This window comes from Marmota monax, unplaced genomic scaffold (genome assembly GCF_021218885.2).
Source record: "Marmota monax isolate L192 unplaced genomic scaffold, Marmota_monax_Labrador192_F-V1.1 WCK01_AAM20220418_F8-fsc00047, whole genome shotgun sequence".
In the NCBI taxonomy this organism is placed as follows: domain Eukaryota; kingdom Metazoa; phylum Chordata; class Mammalia; order Rodentia; family Sciuridae; genus Marmota; species Marmota monax.
The window spans coordinates 2,359,882-2,381,207 of NW_026692072.1; the positions used below are offsets into that span (position 1 = coordinate 2,359,882).

Sequence of the window (21,326 nt, forward strand, 5' to 3'; positions counted from 1 at the left end):
GGTCAGATAACACAATGCTTTGGGTGACCTTGCCCGGAGTATCCAAATCCAGTTCCTTCATGACATTATTGCATTTATCATGTCTGAAAACCCCCTCTCCAGGCTGTCCTGGTGGCAAAGGCTCCCCAGTCATCACACTCAATGGGCATATCTTCCCCTGGGACCCAGGATTTCTTATGACAATAACACCAGCAACATCTACTTGTCCTTTTAAAACCAGGTCTTTCTTGCCTGTGGGCTGATGCAGTGGTAGCAATATTTAGGGTCCAGCAATGACCCGTGAATGTCAACTCAAGAGGAAACTCAGAAAGTCTTAAGGGAATTTTCTTAAACCATGGAACCCTGAAAAAGTCATAATCATCATCTTGTAGAAACTAGTGTTGTTGCCATAATGCCTTATCTGGAGAATCCTCTGCTTTCTGCCAGACTTTCAAACAACTTTAAGACAGGGCCAGAAGCAGTCATAAGATTCACAGCTCTTATTCCTCAACTCTGCCTTTTGTGGGTCCCACAAACACCCTAATAGGTATTTGGTATTATTTTGCTAAACTTTGTAAATGGGGGAAATTGAGGCTCATGGAAGTTAAATGACTTGTTTAAGACCATCTGGCTGGTCAATTTCAGATTCGGTGTCAATCCAAGATCTTTCTGACTACACATTCCAAGCACCATCTTGCAGAAGTCAGAGATGCACCTGTCTTCCAGATACTGAGGCTAAGAGAGGTCTTTGGACCTGAGACAAAGGCAGTTTTTCAATACCTTATTGGAAAAATGTCAGAACCGTCTGCATTAATCCAGTGAGCACACAGTACCTTCTTTACCTGTCAGTCGTGGGAGAGATGATTGCTACCCACTAGGGGTCTCCAAACAATCTCACTTGCATCAGCATTAATGTTTCCATGAAAATCTCAAAGTTCCTAAACACTTATTCCGATGAGAAATGCGGGGCACCTCTTTGAAGCACAAGGAGACAGTGTGCCTCTCATCCTGGGCTCCTTTCTTCTCAGTCCTTGGGACAGGCCAGTGGGAAACCTTTTGGGTCTCCAAAACCCAAATGAATCCAGATTCACCATTTTCCCTTAATTGGTGGAGCCTGGTTTGTTTTGTTCAAAGGCGCGTCAGAGCCTGCAGTGTGAGCATTGTGCCCCCAAGATTTAGCCCGTTTCATCGTCCTTCATTAGGATGCACAGGGGAAAGCCTGGCCTCGTCAACTGGGCCAGAGGAACAAAGACAACATGGAAACTGGAGCAGGCGATGAATCCCTTGCTCTCCACTTTTTCAAAACAAGACTCTGACCATTTTCTTGAGGACTTATTTTGTCGTTGTGTTCCATACAAAGAAACAGGAAACTTCAGAGGAAAGAAGGGGTCTCAGTTTCTTACATGGTGGCCCAGGGAGGCTGGAGGTCACTGAGGGTATTGGCAGGGGGTGAGTCTGGCCTCAAGGCTGAGGAAGGGCCACTCCCCTTGTCAGGGTTCTGGGGAGGTCACTCAAGAGCAGAGGAAAGTTTTACCTCCTTGGAAAACATTTTAGGGAAGCTGAAGTTGGGGGGTGGGGGTGTAGTAGCCCTTGATGAGTGTCCCAGGCCTTTCACACCCTCTTGACCACTGGGACGAGGCCAAACCTTGCTGATTGTTTCTCCTTTAATCCACCACTTCCCAAAGTCTGAACAAGAACTCTCTCTCCTCAGACCAGTGGAACCTCCTGAAAACACACCCATTTCCATTTTGACAAGAGTAGACCTTTGTTTCTGAAATGCAGATCCCAATTCTTATTTCTAGGTCTGGTGCTTATAATGAATGGCTCATCTCGTAGATCAGTAAAGCCTTTACATGACCTTCTTGGCAATCATTCTCAAATCTTTAAATACATGTACCCCCACTCATACATTGCTGATGGGACTGCAAATTGGTAAAAACCACTCTGGAAAGCAGTATGGAGATTCTCAGAAAGCCTGGAATGGAACCACCATTCGACCCAGTTATACCACTCCTCGGCATATACCTAAAGGACTTAAAGGAAGCATACTATAATGATGCAGCCACATCAATGTTTATAGCAGCTCAATTCACAATAGCCAAGCTACGGAACCAACCTAGGTGCCCTTCACCAGATGAATGGATAAAGAAAGTGTGGTTTATGTACACAATGAAATATTATTCAACCATAAAGAAGAATGAAATTATGGCATTTGCGGTAAATGGATGGAACTGAAAACTATCATGCTAAGTGAAATAGGCCAAACCCCCAAAACCAAAGTCCAAAATGTTTACTCTGATAGGCAGATGCTAAAACATAATAAGGCGGGTGGAAGGGGAGAATAGAAGTTTATAGGATTAGACAAAGGGGAATGGAGGAAGGAAGAGGAAATGAGAATTGGAAAGAAAGTAAAACGAATCAGACATAACTTTCCCATGTTCATATTCGAACACATGACCAGTGTAACTCCATATTATGTACAACCACAAGAATGGAAAATTGTACTTCATGTATGTATAATATGTCAAAATACATTCTATTGTCAAGTATATCTAAAAAGAACAAATAATTAAATAAATACATGTACCCTTTGAACCAACAGTTCAACATCTAGAAATTTATCTTACAAAAATATGTCTACATATGAACAAAATAATATGATAGGATATCCACTGCAGTTCTCATCATAATAGCAAAAAATATTTTAAACAATATCAAATCCATCTTGAGGATGTGATGAATATATGATAGCGCATTCATGCATACAATGAAATACTCAGGAGTCATTTCATGGACCCATCTGGAAAAAATATCCATGACATGGGTATTGAAAATGAGTTGAATGATTGTATGTATACTTGAATCCACTTTGGTAAAACTCTTGACCTTGGCACCACTGGCTCTGGGCTAGATAACTGTGGTGGGGCTGTCCTGCCCCTTGTAGGATGTTTAGCAACATCCTGGTCTCCATGTATTAGAGGCCAGAATTGCCCCATTCACCCACAGTTATAACCACCAGCATTGATTAAGGCATTGCCAAGTGCCACCCAGGGGTGGAGAGGAAAGGCAAAATTACCCCCAGCTCAAAGCCACTGGCTTAAAATAAGGATATATGAAATCGACTTAGGTTGGAGCAACATAGAAAGAAGTCCACAGTTTTCTACCAGTGGTTCCCCTGGAAACCAGGACTGGTCAGGGAAAATAGTATTCTCTTTTTATTTCACACACCTCTGTATTATTTGATTTTTGGTTTCTTCTGCAAGGAAGTAGAAAATCTATTTCTATTGGACCCTACTTAGGGACATGCACATGTATAAAGTTAGCTTGTATCAAGGACTTTCCTGAGAATAGAGAGACTGATGAGCCATATCAGGAAGGAAAGACCTTTGAAAGGACTTGATCACGGGACACAGTGGTCACCAGAGCTCACCACTCAATCACCCGGAGTCCTACCAAGCCACGCTGCAAGAGCCACCATGAGACATGGTGAGCTACATGGGAAATGTGCAGTTCTCACTTCTGGCTTTGGATCTGATGAGGAATGGCATTTTTCATCCTCTGCTTTGAATCTTTCATATGCAAAAAGGAGCATCTAATTTTCCACAAAGACTTGAGTGCAGCATCTAGAAGTGGTTTCCTTTTATAATCAAATTTGATATCACATAAATCAAAGACAGAAATCTTGTGCATCCTGAGCTCGGTGCTCTTAAAACTAATTTTTAAAAATAATTGCCCATTTCAATTTGGGCATTTGAGAGTTTGGGGGAAGCTGCGAGTGCTTGGGTTTCTTCTTCATTTTGAAAGAATTCCTTCTAGAGAGATTGTTCCAGTACATTGATATCCTCATGAGGAAAACGGAATTAATATTTTTTTCTCTTTTCTGCTTTTCTAACTGACAGATTGCTCTGAAAAAAAAAAATGACGAAGATCTGTTCAAAAATCATAAGGTAAACTGCCACAGCTAATTTTTGTGATATTTCCCCCACGGAATGCATTAGAACTCATGCCAAACTTCCTAACAGGAAAAAAATAAACCTGCATCTTATAGAAAATAATAAACATTCAGACCCCCATAAGGATGCTAGCAAATGACATATCAGATTTCCACCGCGAATATCTTCACCCAGCTGTAACTGCACGGTACTGAGGAATTATGGTTTTCGAACTATATATATATAAACTGGCAGGGGAGAATTCTCTTGCCCATCTATGCTGGTGTTTTAAAGTGATTTCAGATACTGTATGAATCAAGTTACAAATCAGTACAAAAATGCCTTATTTTACATTCATTTTTCATGATGTTTATTTTTTCTTGGTGGAATAATCATGCTGAGAAATCCATATTTGATTCACACGCTATCCATGCACATTTTAGTCATAACTTTGGGAAGGATTATTTTCCTCTCCTGATTTAAAACAGCTTCTTAAAGGCATCTGGTCTTATTTGGTGATGTTTCACTTCTTTGCAATTTTACGTGTTTATCAAAGCCCTCATATTGTACAGTCAGTCCTTGAGTTCATTAAACATTCCCTTTAAGCTACTATAGCTGCCACCATGTCCCTTTGAATCTACAGGGTCAAGGTCCAGAACTGCCGTGAGAAGAATCACACCACATACAATTTCTTGATGCAAAGAGAAAGCCATGGTTCCTTGATTTGCCTGTACACAACACAGCAGACTCAAATGAGGCGGGGACCACAGAGCATCATTTTCTAAGCCTCTCCCAGAGTCCCACTCAAACCAGCCGTGCCACTCCAGAGCAAGGGATGCTTTCAGCAGAACTCAGTGGCATAGTCAGGGACCCCTCCCCATTCTGCAATATTGTCTGCACCTGCTACTTTCAGAGAACTGCCCACAGGGATGAGAACCACATTATCCACCTGCACAGAAAGCCAGCATGCCCAGTTCATGTCCCCTAGTTCCACGTGGAATTTAGCCAATGACTCACTGTCTTATGGATAGGACAGCCCAGTCCCCTAGCCTGCACTTCCTTTATATTCCAGATCTCACTACCACTCAACACTGGGGATGGGATTTCACCTGAAACCTCACACTTACTTAGCTTCATTCCCTTCCTGATTCCTTGTCCCCCTCCCTTATGAGCTTCTCTAGGGAGCTTGACCTTGAAGCCTCACTTGTACACTCATTCCCGTCTCAGGATCTGCTTGGAGGAACCCTGCCCAGGGTACAAACTGTACTCCTTCAGCTCTTCCCCAAATTTTGACTTTTCTTGTTCTTCACCTCTCATCCCAGGGTGATGGTTTCAGTGCATGACACCGATTTTGGGTCTCAAACTTCTATTAGCACACAGGACAGACACATGGTTTTAGTTATCAGATACCCCGACCAATTATTTCTGGTTACTGGGTTAAAATTCCTCTTTGCCAATGTCACAGTCCTTGGCACCACACAGAGGGGCTGGACGTTCATGGTGCCACCATGTGCAGCCGTCAGCATAACGCTTCCTAAGGACAAGGATTAGATCTGTCAGAGGCTTGTTCACACGCAGCACATTCAAGTCTCTCTTCTCTCTTCTTGGGTCTAATAGTGGAGGAAAATCACATGCTGCTTTCCTGTTTTTGGAGTGAATTATTTGCTTGAGTTGGTTTCTGCTGTTTGGATGACTGAGGGTTATGATTGCACAGCTATAAGACTAGAGAACTTGAGTAGTTCAACGTTACAGTCATGACATGACTCAGGGACTGGGAGTATAGCTCAGTGGTAAATTGCATCCTTAGCATGCAGGAGACCCCAGGTTTGATCCTAAAACAAAAGGGAAGGGAGGGGAAGGGGAAGGAGAAGGGGATGGAATGAGTTTGGCTCAGGCAGAAGGTTGGGCCAGGGCTTGAATGGTTGAGAACAAGGAGAGCTGTCCTGGAGATGACCAGCTGGATCCTCCTCTCTTATGTCCCACCCCCTGCACCCCGTTTCATTCCAGGCCTGCCCAAGAACTACTAAAGGAGGATGAAATGGGTCTCACCAACTCGGGGGAAGCTGCTTCAGAGAAAGACAAGGCGTCCTCTTTCCCTGCATCTTCACACTCCCAATGCACAGCAGTCCTTCAGAAAACGTTAGCTTGTGCCTCAACAAACCTCATCTCATCCTTATAGGATACCCATGTTATTTGTCGCCCAATTCAGGAAGCTTTGAGTGTGAGTGAGGATGTTATTATATTTAGACAAAATGCAAACACTGAGACTGTCCCCAGAAAACTGGGGCTTGTGGTCACCTTACATATTGACCATGTTCCATGTAGGGTTTCAGACTATCCCACACCACATCGGTGCCCTGGAGGACAACTCCAAACTTCAGACCTTAGGATGGACAGGAAGCTCAAACTCTGAACCGCAGGAGAGCTGACAACGGTGGCTTTCTACAGCTGACTGTTTCCTCGGTGTTCTCGAGCTCTGAATATTATGTGAGACTGCTGTGTCTTTTTTGAGGGGTATTTGAAATAGGTTTGGGCTAGAAATGTCAAGGGGCAAACGTTGGTAGTTCCAGCAGCCCTGCCCTTCTGAAACCACTCAGTTGTATCCACACCCTGCGCCATCTTGGACAGAGAGTCCTAGACACCCAGAAACAGCAACCCCGAGAGCCCCAAAGCCCTCCCAGGCCCGCCCGCGAGGCTCCTCGGCTCCACCCAGGGGGCATACTCACGGTTTTCACAGCGCTGCCCGGTATAGCCTGCCAGGCAGGCACACTTATAAGATCCAGCTTTGTCAGGGAGGCAGGTGCCGTCATGGAAACAAGGGGACGAGGAGCAGGCTGGAAGAGAAAAGGCCTCCCTAAGTGCCACTGTGCCTCCCTAAGTGCCTCCTCTCCAGGCCTGGAGGCTTCTTGACTTCTTGGTGGTTTTCTATTCCTTTTACGGAATTCATGTTACCCTAAAACAGGCAGGTACTCGTTACATGTCGGAGGTTGCTGCTATTATTCGATCTTTCTGAGGCCCCCAGAAGGCAATGCTAGTCTGAGGTACATAAGCCAAAAAATAAACAGGAGCACTGGGTTCTGTGGTGCAAGCCCAGTGACTAAGGAGGCTGAGGCAGGAGGATCCCCAAGTTCAAAGCCAGCCTCAGCAACTTAGCAAGACCCTGTCTCAAGATAAAATACAAAAGGGGCTGGGGATGGGGCTCAGTGGTCAAGCACTCTTGGGTTCAATACCTGGTACCAAAAAAATAAACTGGAGCATTAAATAGATGAAAGCAGAATCATGCTTGCATCCTTGGATGGGTAAGCATCCTTGGGTAGCTTTAGATCACCCTTAAAAAAAAAAAAGAGAGTCACTGGAAGATAATCTTTATGACACCACTAAAGGTGTACTTGAGAATCTCCAAACATATGTTCTGTAGCCATTAGTCCTTGTGATGTTGATATAAGTTCAACTCAATAAGGGTTCTGGCCTCAGATGTACTGGGGAACTGCTCCTGGCATTAACGGTAATTAACCAAACTGCTTTGCTGTAGAACCTCTCAGTTTAACGCCCTATGCATTATGAAGTTCTGAGAATGCACATAACATTCAGTCTTCCCCAAGCTTCTCTGACCTCATAACCTGCTCTTTACAGAGCATCTTAAGGACCATATTTTCTACAAACAGACATCACCATTCCTACGTTCGTGGAAGAAATGCATCCCTTGATTCAGCGGAACAAATCTGTACTGAGAACTTGCTCTGTGAAAGGTACCGGAGAGACACAAAGAGAAATAGGAGATTCTATTTACCAGGTCAAGGTGATGTAGAGAAAAATATACAACTGTAACCCAAAGCACGGTGCAGTTAGTGTATTATCAAAAAAGAAGAGAAAGTGCTACAGAGCGGTCACAAAAGGGCAAAGTCACAGCTCACTGGAGCAAGAGAAAGGGTTTAGCCAAGGATGGACAAGGTGATAGGGATTCTGAAGCATGGGTTGTGATATGCAGGTTTGAGACAGGTGACCCTAGCCAGAGGCAATAATGGATAGAAACTGACGAATGGGGTGTGTGAGGAGCAGAAATGGTGCTGGCTCTTTGCCAGGGCAGGCTAGTGTTTCCTAGATTCTCAGGGGAGCGGGGAGTCGAGGAGCCCATTTCATAAGAGGGAGACCCTCCCTCCATCACAGGCACACAGGTCGGTGAGCCACCACTGTCCCCAACCAGCCTCCCTGACAGCTGGTTCTGCCTGACAGACCACCCCACAGGGGACCAGCAGGGTGTCCTCAGGGACAAGGACTGACCACCCACGGCAGCAAAGCATCTGGAACTCCCAGGCCCTGCACAGCCCCATGGGGCCCAGCATGGACTGGAGACAGGGACAACTGCTGAGAGCTGCTGTGGGCATCCTGCTAAGGGACAAGCAGATGAATGGAGGGGACTGCAGAAACCCTGACTCTACCACCACTACCACTACCCCCCACCCCCCCACCCCACCCCACCCCACCCCACCCCCCTCCACCCCCCACTACCCCACCCCACCCCACCCCCCTCCACCCCCCACCCCACCCCCTCCACCCCCCACTACCCCACCCCACCCCACCCCCTTCCACCCCCCCCACTACCCCACCCCACCCCACCCCCCTCCACCCTCCACCCCACCCCCCACCCCACCCCACCCCACCCCCCTCCACCCCCCACTACCCCACCCCACCCCACCCCCTTCCACCCCCCCCACTACCCCACCCCACCCCACCCCCGCTTTCCTAAGACTCACATCAGACCTTCCTCCTAAGGGAGCCATGATGAGGAGAAGGCCATTGCTAGTTTGTTTTTATTATTATTCAGTATTTTTAAAAACTTGACCTTTGAACCTGAGCTTATTTTGTGAAACCTGCTGCAATCCGACCTCAGAACAATGAGAACCAGGCTGATTCCTTAGGACTGAGTACTGCATCTTGGCCAAATCCTACTTCCAAATACGCCAAAGAGAGCAGGATTTAAAGTCAGGCTTGAGTTCCTCATCAAGTGCATGACATTTGCCAATGTAGTTTAAGGCTCTCGAGATCTATTTTACAGATGGCTAATGGAGGCCAAGGGTACACTTGGGTTGGCAGCTACTGAGTGCTTACTGTGCATTACCCTGTGCAAACCACTTCCTCTATTCTAGAGTCTTTTTAAGGACCAGCATCTATTATCATCTCCTTAACAATAATTAGGAAACAGAGGCCCAGAAAGAGAGAGAAGAATTTTCCCAAAGTCACACAACTGGATCTGCCAAGGATCCAAGGACAATACTCTTTACCATAGTGGCCCCCCATGTAAGCTCTAGCGTACGCAAACTGCTTGCGTACAAATTGCTGATTGCACCATTATAGCTGTGTGACCTGGACATATTATACAGCCTCTCTGTGCTCTACCCACCTTATTTATATGAAGAAGATAAAAATTTCTAGTTCTGGTTCTGAAATACGCCTTGCCATTTCTCTCTCTCCCTTTTTTTTCTCAGTGTGTAGGTTGCTTCCAAGAATGCAACATGCTAGGTTTTAATAAGTCTGTGCAGGGAGAAAGGACTTACCCAGAGCAGATTTTACTGGAGCAAACCATAAAACGCTACAGTTGTCTCTGTGGTCTTTACCTGTGATCTCCTCGAAGATGGCATGGAAGCCATCGAAATTCTTGGAGCCATCCGAATGGAAGAGGATATGGAGCGAGGAGCCCATGCTCCTGATGGGAGCCGGCCGCTCGTTGCCACAGAAACGCTTGATGATGGGGCTGTCGCGGCTGTCTCCATCACGGACCTCGACATAGTCGTACTGGCACATGTAGTCAAACTCCAGGCTCAACATGACAAACCTGTGGGTGGAGAGGGTGACAGAAGAAACAGGTGTGCCCTGGGCAGTGCTAAGATCCTGGGGCCTCTTCAAGACCTGCCTTTATGGAGATGGATCTCTGCTTTGGAAGACAGACAATAAGCAATGAGAGAGGAGAAAAAACAAACAAACAAACAAACAAAAAAGGCAAATCCAGTGAATGCTAAGAGCCATGAATACAATGAACCAGATAAGAGCATGAAGTGAGAGTCTCGTCTCTGACACTGTGGTCAAGGAAAACCTTTCCAAGGGACTTAGTAGACCCTAGTAGAGATGAAGCAATGTGATGAAGCTAGACCTGTAAATGTCCTGCCTAAGAGTGGCCCAGCAGGGGAATCTGTGAGTGCACTTGGCACGAGGGACTGAAGGAGAATCCAGGATACCGCCAGGGGACATCCTTGAGTGAAGGGGACAGTAGCGTGCTGCCTGGTGAGGGGTTCAGATTTGATTCCAAGCTCAACAGGAAGCCGCTAGAAGGTTTCAACATGAAGGTGCTGTTGGGATGTAGGACCTTAAATGACCACTCTAGCCACTCTGAGAGGAGGAGAAGGTAGAGCAGGCAGAAGCAGAAGCAGGAACCCCAGTCAGGAGCCTGGACAGAATCCCAGTGAGACACATGGTCTGAGTAGAAGGGGGGCTCTGGGGACAGAGGGACATGGGTGGCCTTGAGATCATTTTACAGGCAAGAAAATAGATTTTGTGGTAGCCTGGCAGGTGACAGAAAGGGAATGACTGATGAGCTTTTAAGCTAAATATTGTGTATATGCTTCCAAGTGTTTTCATGACTATCATTACTTGGGACCAGAAGGCCCAACTTTAAATATGGAAACAAATCAGGCCTCTTTCCTGGGCTGGTAATGTGCTTCTTAATCCTTCACCATTTTATTTTGGGGGCTATTTCTTTTTGGATCTTCTCCTGGATCTGAGAGAAGCTTTTTGGAGTCTCTGAGAGAACATCTATCTTGGTCCCTCAGCTGCTGAAATGTTAATATGCAGCATTTAACACCTGCCTTAGCATCCTGGAGACCCAGTCCTGAGCCCATTAAGCAGAAGACTGTGACCCCCTAAGTTTCTCCTAGAACCAGCCCTCCCCTGAGAAAGCCCAATTAATCAGCCTCACTTCCAACCCCAGGTCCTCACGGTGTGGGACACCAGCTACCAAGGCCTGCTTTGATAAGGATGGAGAAGGTTTTACTGGATCCTTCCAATTCAGGGTACCATGTTGCTCCTCCTGGAGGGCAGAGCTGGCCTCTGGGAACCTCAGGGTATATTCATCCCCCCAGAAAATGTTTGTTGAAAGTTGTACCCTACAGGATCAGGAATCTCAATCAGCTCTGGCCTCACCACAGCTAGGAAAGGGAAAAACTCAGTGGAAATCTTAGGGCTGATGTAGCCACTCTGCTGCCCTGGAAGAAAAGAGGGAGGTATTTTTCAGGGGTGAAGAGTAAAGTGTTAATGGTGAGCTTGGTCCATGCCACTGTGGTCTCCTTGATGCTCCTCGATTCTGACCCCAACCCTTACCTCAGTTGGATGATAAACCCGGGTTTGGCATGAATGGTCCACTCGCAGTGAGCATTTAAGGGGTAACTCTCCAACAAAATCTGACCCTTTGGGACTCGAAGAACCTGGCCACATCCTGAGAAGAGAAAAAGGATTGGGATGGGGAGATTGGGGTCAACACAAAAGAGATGGGAGAAGGAGTCTTCAAACTCATCCCACACCCCTTAGAACAGAACAAAGAGGGAGAAGGGAGAAGGAAACCAATATTTTTTTATGCATCTATCCATGTATGAGGCCGTTTGCATAAAATCAATTCATTTAATCCACCCAACAGCTTGGGAAGGGAAGTGCTATCATCATTATTACTCAGCAATGAAAGAGAATAAAATCATGGCATTTGCATGTAAATGAATGGAGTTGGAGAAGATCATCAGAGAGTTAAATCAATCACTAATCTAGTCTGTAGGTGACAGAGTAGAAACTCAACTCTAATTGAATATAAAGTCCAAGCCACTATATGGTCCAACCTCTCCAAGACTAGCCCGACCTACCGCCTAGCTGCCTCCGCTTCAAAAAGTAGACTCTCCCTCTACTCCTCTCCCTTGCCCCATGCCATCCAGTTAGAAAATCTCTGTGAACCTCTCCTATGACCACTTATGTAACAAGTGCCTCTGTAATGGACGTGTGGAGGGAGAGATGATCTGCAACCACTTGGACAGGATTGATGGTTTTCAGGCTGGTTTTTCTCGCTCCCAAGTACTTTTGCTCAAACTCTTCTGAAGAACACCAATTTTAAAAATGAACATTGAAAACATGGATCAAAGAAGGGCTCCTGGCTTAAGAAGAAGCGGGGTCCCTAGGCCCTCCACCCTCACCTCCTCTAGTCTTCTGAATTACCTCCAAAGGAATCCTTAAGATTTGAAAAATATTGATTTTCAAACATTATTTTCTGTATTCAGATAAGCACAAATATGGATGATGCACTCTATTTTTACAAAAGAGTGGGGGAAATGTCTTCAAGTGATTTTATAGGAAAAAATTATTTGGGTCATGCACGTAAATTGTATTCCTTACCTGAGGTTGGCAAACTGTGAGGGGTCAAATCTGGCCTACTGCCTGTTTTTGTAATAATGTTTTATAAATAAAGTTTTATTGGAATATAGAATATCCATTCATTCATGTATTGCTTATGGCTGCTTTTGCTTTACAGCAGCAGAGCTGAGTACTTGTGTCAAAAGGAAGGAGGCCCACAAAAATACTCTTTTTTTTTATCTAGACAATTACCAAAAACAGTTTATCTACCCCGGGTCTATATAGAAATCCAGACCGATATCATAAAATAGAGATGTGCAGTTATATCCCCACCCTTCCTCAAAAAGGTATAAAATCTCATAGCTAAAAAGAAGACTGTTAATATCAGTGGACATTGCTCCATGACAAGATGACAGAAGAAACATGCCCACAGTGTCAGGCAGAGAGCACACTCCACTTTTGGCAAGTTGAAGCCCTGAGGCTTGGGACTTCTGCGAAAACTTCCACTAGGTTGCATAATACAATAGCTAAACTGTGGAACCAACCTAGATGCCCTTCAATAGATGAATGGATTTAAAAAATGTGGCATATATCCACGATGGAATTTTACTCAGCAATAAAAGAGAATAAAATCATGGCATTTTCAGGTAAATGAATGGAGTTGGAGAAGATAATGCTAAGTGAAGTTAGCCAATCCCCCCAAACCAAATGTTGAATGTTTTCTCTGATATAAGGAGGCTAATTCATGGTGGGGTAGGGAGGGGGAGCATGGGAGCAATAGACAAACTCCTAGATTGGACAGAGGGGTGGGAGGGAAGGGAAGGGGTATGGGGTTAGAAATGATGATGGAATGTGATGGACATTATTATCCAAAGTACATGTATGAAGACAGGAATTGGTGTGAACATACTTGGTGTACAACCAGAGATAGGAAAAAATGTGCTCTATATGTGTAATAAGAATTGTAATGCATTCTGCCTGTCATATATAAATAAAAAATTAATTAAAATTAAAAAAAATAATTTAAAAAAATCTGAAACCAAAGTGTGCATTTAGAGAAGTGTGGTTTTACTACTCTCTTCTGGCTCTAGCCTGCCCATCTATCCCTATAATCCTGATCTCCTGGCATCAATCCTTGCCCCCCAATTCTATTCCCTACATAGCTGCAAAAGCTGCATGTAAGATAATTAAATGAATCAGGTGGCATCATGCTCTCTTGATCCAAGTTCTCCAAACGACTTCCCACACTATCCACTGCCCTGCCCCACGGGCTACCCAGACCCACGCTGGGCTCAGTCCTGTCTACTACCCACTTACTTGCTCTGCTCCCATCACGCCAGCCTTCTTTCTGGTCCCAGTCTCAGGCCTTGAACTTGCTCTTCCCTTAAACTAGAAGACTCATGCTCTTCCACCTCCCCTCCCTCTGGGAATTAAACTCACTGCCACTTCTTCAATGAGACCTTCCTTGCACTTCCAGCTGAGGTAGGTCCTCCAGGTTCTACAGTCGCCCTCCTGACCCCTTGTGTTTTCTTTTCAACACACATCACTAGCCGAAATTATTTGAGACTATTTTCTTACATCCTTTGGTAGAGCTGAGACATGTTCTAGCTTGTATACCTAGCCTGGTACCTGGCATATAACAGGTGTTCAATAAATATTTATTGAATGAATGAGTGATGATCTTATTATAAGCCATTCACTGGCTAAAATCTTTACCAACGTCATTTCATTTAATCCTCCTTAGAAACCTGGGAAAACAACATTCGTCTCCCCATTTCCCAGGTGCAGAACACTAAGGACAGAGAAGTTAGGGGACTTCCCCAAATTCAGATGGCCAAGAAGTCAGAAGATTCTATAAATTGCTGCACTCGTTGTAAAGTGAAGATCAGAATCTTTGGAGTCTATCTGTTATGGTTTACATATAAGGTGTCTGTCCCCCGAAAGCTCACGTGTGAGACAATGCAAGAAAGTTTAGTGGTGAAATGTTGGATTCTGAGAGCCTTAACCTAATCAATGAATTAATCCCCTGATAGAGATTAACTGCATTGTGACTATAGGTGGTAGGGTGTAGTTGGAGGAGGTGGTCATGGGGGACATGCCTTTGGGATATATATTTTGTGAGCTTAGACTTTCTCTCTCTGCTTCATGATGGCCACGTCCTAAGCCACTTTCCTCCACCTTCCAATATCTTCCGCCATGATATTCAGCTTCATCTCAAGTCCCGAGGAATCAAGTCAGCCATTTTTGGACTGTGACCTCTGAAATCATGAGTTCCCCAATAAACCTTTCCTCCTCTAATTGTTCTTGTCAGTTCCTTTTGGTCCCAGCAGCAACAAAGCTTATTAAAACACCACCCTCGGTTTGAAGCCCAGCTTTCTCTCCACTAGCTGTGCAGCCTTAGGCAAATTATTCTACCTCTCAGAATCTCACCTGAGTCACATGTGAATTGAAGTGGCACCTACTTTCACATGATTTGCAAGGCTTGAATCAGAATATGCATGAAAAACCCATTATAGAAAAATCAGTAAATGTTAGCTTTTGCTACAGGGTGCAGAGCAGGGGGCTGAACCTTGCTCTGTCTGGTCCTGATGCTGGGTCTTGGCTGGTACAATGAGCTGTCTCAGGGACTTGCTGACCAGCCCTCTCCCTCTCCACTGGGAAGCAGGAAGATTTTTCCTCCTCTTTCTAAAAGAGACACATGAAATCTTCACCCTCCCGGCTTCTGCTTCTTCCTGCACACCTCACGCGTTTCATCGCCCACATCTGCCCATCTGCTGCAGGGCTACGGAAGTGCTACGCAGGGTGTGAGAGACGAAAAAAGAAGTCCTCCCGCACAGCCCCCGCCCCTCCAGGACTGGCAGCTTCCCTGGCGGCAAGGTGTTAAATTACAGCCCCCACCCCAAGCAAACCTCCTGCTGAGAACCCCAAGTTAGAACCAGCAGCCAGTGCTGCCAGTCTGCTTCCGGTTTCTTCCCTCCATATGGGAGCTGGAATCAGTTAGCCATGTCCCTGGGTCCCTCCCCAAATCTAAGAGAAGCTGGTGGCCATCCCATTCAGGTCTCCTTGGCAAGTCCATTGGGCTCGGTTCCAGGGTTCTGTGCTGTCTCTGGAGGGCTCAGAGCCCCCAGCCCCACCTGGGAGCCGGCCAAGTGAAAGGCTGGACCACTTGTCCCTGCAAGCACAGAGGTTGTCCTTCAGAAGCAGCCGGGATTCTAGAACACAGGCTGCACCTCGGTGCTTCATCATATCGTTTCTTCTCAGTCTGAAGAGGAGGGCAGAGTTGGCCCTGAGATGGGGAACGGCTTCCAACCAACCGGGGACAAAGAGGCCACTTCTTGGAAATGGGCTTGGAGGAAGGGGTATTGGGCCCAAAGACAGAGGAGGAGGCAGCCCCCTGTTCCCCACATCAAGGAACTCCTTAAGACTCCCCTCCCCTCCACTCCTGCCTCTACTGGGGGAATTGGCGGGCCTGGGTGCAGAGAAGGCTCACTGCACCTCTCTGTCCAGGGCAGAACAGTGAACACAGCCCAATGTCCCTGCCAAGGAAATGCTGCTGGCCAACCAAGCAGGTGGTCCTGAGCAGGCAAAGGGCCCAGAAGACGTGCTTGGATTCCCCAAAACAGTCTTGCTACAGGGAAAGGGGTGTGTGTGTGTGTGTGTGTGTGTGTCCACGAGCACACACATGCATGCACAAGGGGATCTGTCCATCAATCCAGACTATCCCCCGGGGTCCTCAAGTCCAGGACTCGTCTCCTATTCTTTTGCTACAGGACCAAACAGGAGGGCTAGCTAGATGAAGCCTGCTTCTACAGAGTTGAAAGGAAATCTTCATAATCTTCATTAATTTCTAAACTAATAAGAGAGCTGGAAGGTTCCCAAGAAAAATGAAGCCACCCCCCCCATCCCCTGCCTCCGCCTTCACCCACAAATCTTGTTATCTCCAGCATCAGGAGTTGGGAGGGGATGGCAGGAGAGAGGCACCCCATGCTTCTGAGAAGTGGTTTGGGTTTGTTTTTCTTGAATCTCTCTTAGAAAGAAAAGAAGGACTTTAAAAAGCCATTCAAAGGGAGAGCCATTTGCATTTTCTGTCCTCTTTCAAAGATGACTCAGGAAGCACATTCAGTCTATGAAGCCAGACAGGGGCTAAACCTCAGGCCGTTGTTTCCTAGCTGTGTGACCCTAGATGAGTTCACTGGGATTTTTTTTTTTTTTTTTTTTTTTTGAGCCAAGGTGTTTCATTTGGAAATGAGAATAACAGTAGGTCTCTGCCACGTGGCCTTATTTGCTTGTCTTAAGGATTAAAGAAGATGCTCTATTTAAAGCACCTCCCACTGAATGCTCAATAAAGGACAACAAATATTGTTATTTTTCTTGAGTCTTGATCGGAGACTCAGACGATTTTGGCACAGGAATCAAAGGGGATGGTCACTGCCCAGGCCTCTTCAGAGCTACACCTCATCTCTGGCTGGAGGCCTAAACCCATCTGGCCCCACCGCCCAGACAGTGCTGGTGAAGCCAAGGCCCGGACAATGACGTGGGATTGTCCCCTGCACGGGGCCAGGAGCAGGATGGAAGCCTGCCCTTCCACATGGTTTGGCTCGTCCTCCCATGACCTGCCAGCCCTGAGACAGGCACTCCAAGTGACCTAGGGGTGGTCCCACTGGGAGGGCAGAGAGGAGCCAGGGCTCAGCCTCTAAATGAACACCTCGGCCCTGATGCTTACAAGCTGTGTGACAGCAGGAATGTCACTCAGCCCCAGTGTCACAGTGTCACCATTGTTAACAGGCTCTGATGGGGGCTGCAGGGAGGGTTAACTGAGTCAGTAGGGAAGGTACGTGAACCATGCTCAGTTCCCAGCGAGTGCCAAGTGACAGCTCTTACCAGTTCCTTGCAGGGAACTAGCAGAGGTCCCAGAGTGACACAGTAAAAGGCTCACTCAAGGCTTGGCCTGAACCTCAATCAGTTGATTCTTTATAGTGACTGATTATTAAATTGTTTGCCTCCCCCATGACACAGTTCTTGTGAGATCAGGGACATTGTCTTGTTCAAATATATGTATGCATTAAGCTGTTGTTTCAATTGTTGATTGAATGAATAACTGTACCAAATAAAGATCTCCCTGCAATCAAACCTTTTTTTTTAACTGAACCCAGAAGCACTTTACCACTGAGCTACACCCCAGCCCTTATTATTATTATTTTTTTTTTATTTTACTTTGAGACAGGGTCTCACCAAGTGGCAGAGGCTGGCCTTAAATTTGCAGTCCTCCTGCCTCAGCCTCTCAGGTCGCTACCAAGTGAACCATTTTTAAAGCCCCTCTTCCCTATGTCAAATGATCCATCCATTCAATTGAAACAAATGTCCACCAAGAATAGTGTCTACCACTCTGCCGCAGAAAGTATTTACTCCCCTAAGTGTCTTCGCACATACACACACACACACACACACACACAAATGCACACTAAGACAGCTCTGCTAATCCAGCTCAAAAGACAGGGTCTAGGCAAAGGTGGTACAAAATGTCTAGTCTGCTGACTACTTGCAGTCTCTTTGCTAGGCTTTAACTTGGCTGATTTCTATTACCCTGTCTTTAGTTTTCTGATCCTTTCTTCTTTGGTAACCAATAGGTTCTTAATCCTTTCCATTTTTTTTTAAATCTCAGGTCATATATCTATCAGTTCTAGGATTTCCATTTGGTTCTTTATAATACTTTCCAAATCTCTCCTGAAATTCATTGTGCCTTCATTCATTATATTCCTCTTTTCCTAGAGATTCTTTCGTATATTTAGTTATCTAAAAGCTTTTGTCTGAAAATTCCAGCATTTGGTCACAGAGGGTCTATTTCTTTGGACTGTTTTCTGGGCTGTGGATTATATTGTCTTGCTTTTTCACAGTAAAAAATGCATCTCTGACTTTCAACTTCTCCTCTCTGCAACTTCCTGCACTCCAGGACTACAGGACTTGGAAATGGCGAGCTTTTGAGATTACAAAACTGTGGGGCCACAAGTTCTTGAAGCTGTAAGATAGTCTTTATGCCAAACCCAAGACCTGCTTTCTAGTCTTGCCCCCACCTCTGCTTGCTCAGAAAGATCCCATTTCAGAAAGTACTTGGTGGAAAGGATGGCTTTGCTGTGGGTTTCCTCTAGATTTCAGTTCAACAGGCCAGGCCAGAGGGGCAGCGAAAGTCCACTGGCTTCTCTGCTGGGAGGTGCCCTCCTTCCCCTGTCCTGCTGCTGCTGAACCGCAGCAACTAAGCAGGGAGGAACCATCTTGCTCCCTCACTCACCTAGGAAGGACACACACCCCTGGATTTTAGGTTCTTTCTGATTCCATATTCACAGATATTTGATGGTTTTAAAGAAAATTGTGGTTTTTCTTTGGTTTATGTAGTGATTTCTTACTATTGGAGCAGGAGGGGTCTGTCATGCCTCTATACCCTCCCCAGAAACTGGGTTTTGACCCAGGAATTCTTTGATAACATAAAATCTACAAAGGTCCAAACATTAATTCCCTGGAGTCAAAGAGTTTCTCAGACAGAAAACAAGGTATCACTTACCATATAATACTTGTCCTGGGAAGACTACCTCATCATGTTCATATTTATTTTTTCTCCCTTAGGTAGTTGTCTTTTCCTATCCTTCCTGTCCAGCCCTACATTAATTTTTCCATCCCCCACCCCTTGAGATAAAACTCACACACCAACAACAAAAGAGCAGCTCTGTTTTGGTAATAAGAATAGAATTCACCATTCGTTCAGCCTATTTAATAGGTAGTCTCACTCCACACCAGACCCCCTACTGGGAGACTTATAGACAGCACTTCTTCTAGACCTCACAGAAACCCTCTGTGGGGGCCACTATGATCATCCCCATCCTTCAAAGGAGGAAATTGAGACTGACAAAGACTTAGTAAGTTCGTCCAAAGTCACAGAAGGCATAGAGATTCAAATGCAGGCCCTATGATTCCACGCCCAGGCAGCCAATGACCACATATTATCATCCTCAATTTGGACCCAACTCTGTATTATTCTTTTCCTAGAAATCAGGTCACAAAAGGCTGGAGTGACATGAACCGGTCTGCCTGACTTCACCCAGGTGGTTCCACCGTCTCCCTGGAGGACAGCCCCTTAGGTCTGGGACACACCACTCCCTGAGCCTTTAGCCCTCCCTTCCCTTCTCAAATTGGCTCTTCATCCTTCCCCAGGTGGCAGCTGGCACAAATCATCTTCTCTGATATTCTAACGACACAAACATTTGGGGGTTTGGCTTACAGCCAATTCCTCTTGCTCCTCTCCCTCTGTCCAAAATATGACTAAGAAGATAAACGTATTAAGGGCCCTGTAATCTCTCCCCCTAAATCCCTTCTCATCTGGGTTGCTTTCCTAACCTTCTTAGGTCCCCAACATCCTTCAGGGACTGAACGATTGGGACCACAGGATGCAAGCTGTGAGTGCAGCATCCTGGGTGGCCCTGGGCCCTCACCCTGCCCATCTCTTCTGTGGCTAAGGAACTCAGCCTGAAGGCCAAGTTAAATAAACACCCCTCCAGGGGTCAGCAGTGGAGGTCAGCAGAGGGGTTCACTTAAGAACTCAACTTTCCAGCTTAGGAAGCACTAAGAAGAAGCCTTGGTTTTGACTTCAGAGACTGGTATCTCTAACAGCCACATCTGGATCACAGACTCAGGAGCCCAGATTTCATGGGGAAATGGCTGGGAAATTTCCCAGAAGCTGGGAAACAGGGGAAAAGATGAACTTGCATTTCCAGGGAACAAGAAAACAGGGATGTGCTCAAAGAATGATGTGGTTGAGCCGACTTGGAGGGTCTTCACTGGCCAAATCTGGGACAATTTGAACATCAAGACAAAATCATGATAACATGATGAAACGTAGAAAAATATGGTATAATAAAAAAGAAAACCATACCTTGAAAACATGATAATCATACATGAATCCAGATAGAGTGTATGGATGTATACCTTCCTGGAATCTCTCTGTAGATAGGAAATTTTTCAAATGAAAACATTTGGAAAGGAAAGAAAAAACAGTTCTTTCTTGTGATAATAAAATATCTCCAGCTCCTGGGTGTTTTGAGATCACTCAACCCACCTTTGCTGGGTGAGAAGATGTGAATGGTCTTCTGCTGGGCTCTGGCCTCAGGAACTCTGCCCATTTCCTTGAATAATACAAGCTCCCCGGGGGTTACCAGAACATGAGTTAAGACTGTCGGGGAGGTAGGCTAATACTGTCATAAACATCGTCAAGACAGTGAGCAAACTACCGCATCTGTTCCATGCCACAGGCTCTGAAACTCCAGTATAACCTGTGATCCTATCTGGCTCTTGTCTGTTGCTCCTCCTTCTTAGTAAGTGAGGCTCTAAATGGTACTCAGGGGAAAAAATGTCAGAGCCCTACAGGTAGACCTCAGCAAGGAGCCCACCTCCTTGTTACCGGGAAATAGAATTGACCAAATTATGTTGTGTGCCTTTATGATTATGTCACAACATATCCCACTGCTATGTATAATTAAAATGCACCAATTAAAAAATATTTTTAAAAATTAAACAAAAATAAATCTTCCTTCTTCAGGCTAAAGAGAGGCTTGAAAGGATTGCTTGGGCGCCATCTACTGGTCAAATGCTTGTATTGCCATGTGATCCTCACTGTGACTGAGCCATGAGTCACCCACGTGCTCAGTTGTCTTTAACACAGAAGGCACCACAATGCCCAGCCCCAGGCAGACATTCAACAAATAGTGAAATGAATAACATCTTCCTATGAATTCTCATACTTATGCAGTGCCCGTAAGAACCTCATAACCTTATCACACTGATGTCTTCTTGGGGTCGACCTTCTTAGGTTTCCATGGATGGATTATACATTCCTTAAGAGTTCATCATATTACTTGGTGACCATCCCAGTGCTTCATGGAAATGTTCCATAAGCACTGTGACTGTGGCTTTTTATCTCCCATCTCTACCTTATTATTTTTAAAGTTGCTTTTTAATTTTTTTTAAGATATGGATCTTTATTTTATT

At 45.5% G+C, this 21,326-nt stretch overlaps 1 protein-coding gene across 2 annotated transcripts in view; it reads right to left on the minus strand.

The window, feature by feature from the left end:
• Nucleotides 1–21,326, minus strand: part of Pamr1 (peptidase domain containing associated with muscle regeneration 1) — a 77,543-nt gene that overhangs the window by 22,736 nt on the left and 33,481 nt on the right. For both annotated transcript variants that reach the window (XM_046454853.2, XM_046454847.2), the window contains exons 4-6: nt 11,283–11,397; nt 9,527–9,744; nt 6,638–6,745 (exon numbers count right to left, since the gene is read on the minus strand). In XM_046454853.2, the coding sequence (XP_046310809.1) occupies nt 6,638–6,745; nt 9,527–9,744; nt 11,283–11,397 (441 nt within the window). The remainder of the gene's footprint in view (nt 1–6,637; nt 6,746–9,526; nt 9,745–11,282; nt 11,398–21,326) is intronic.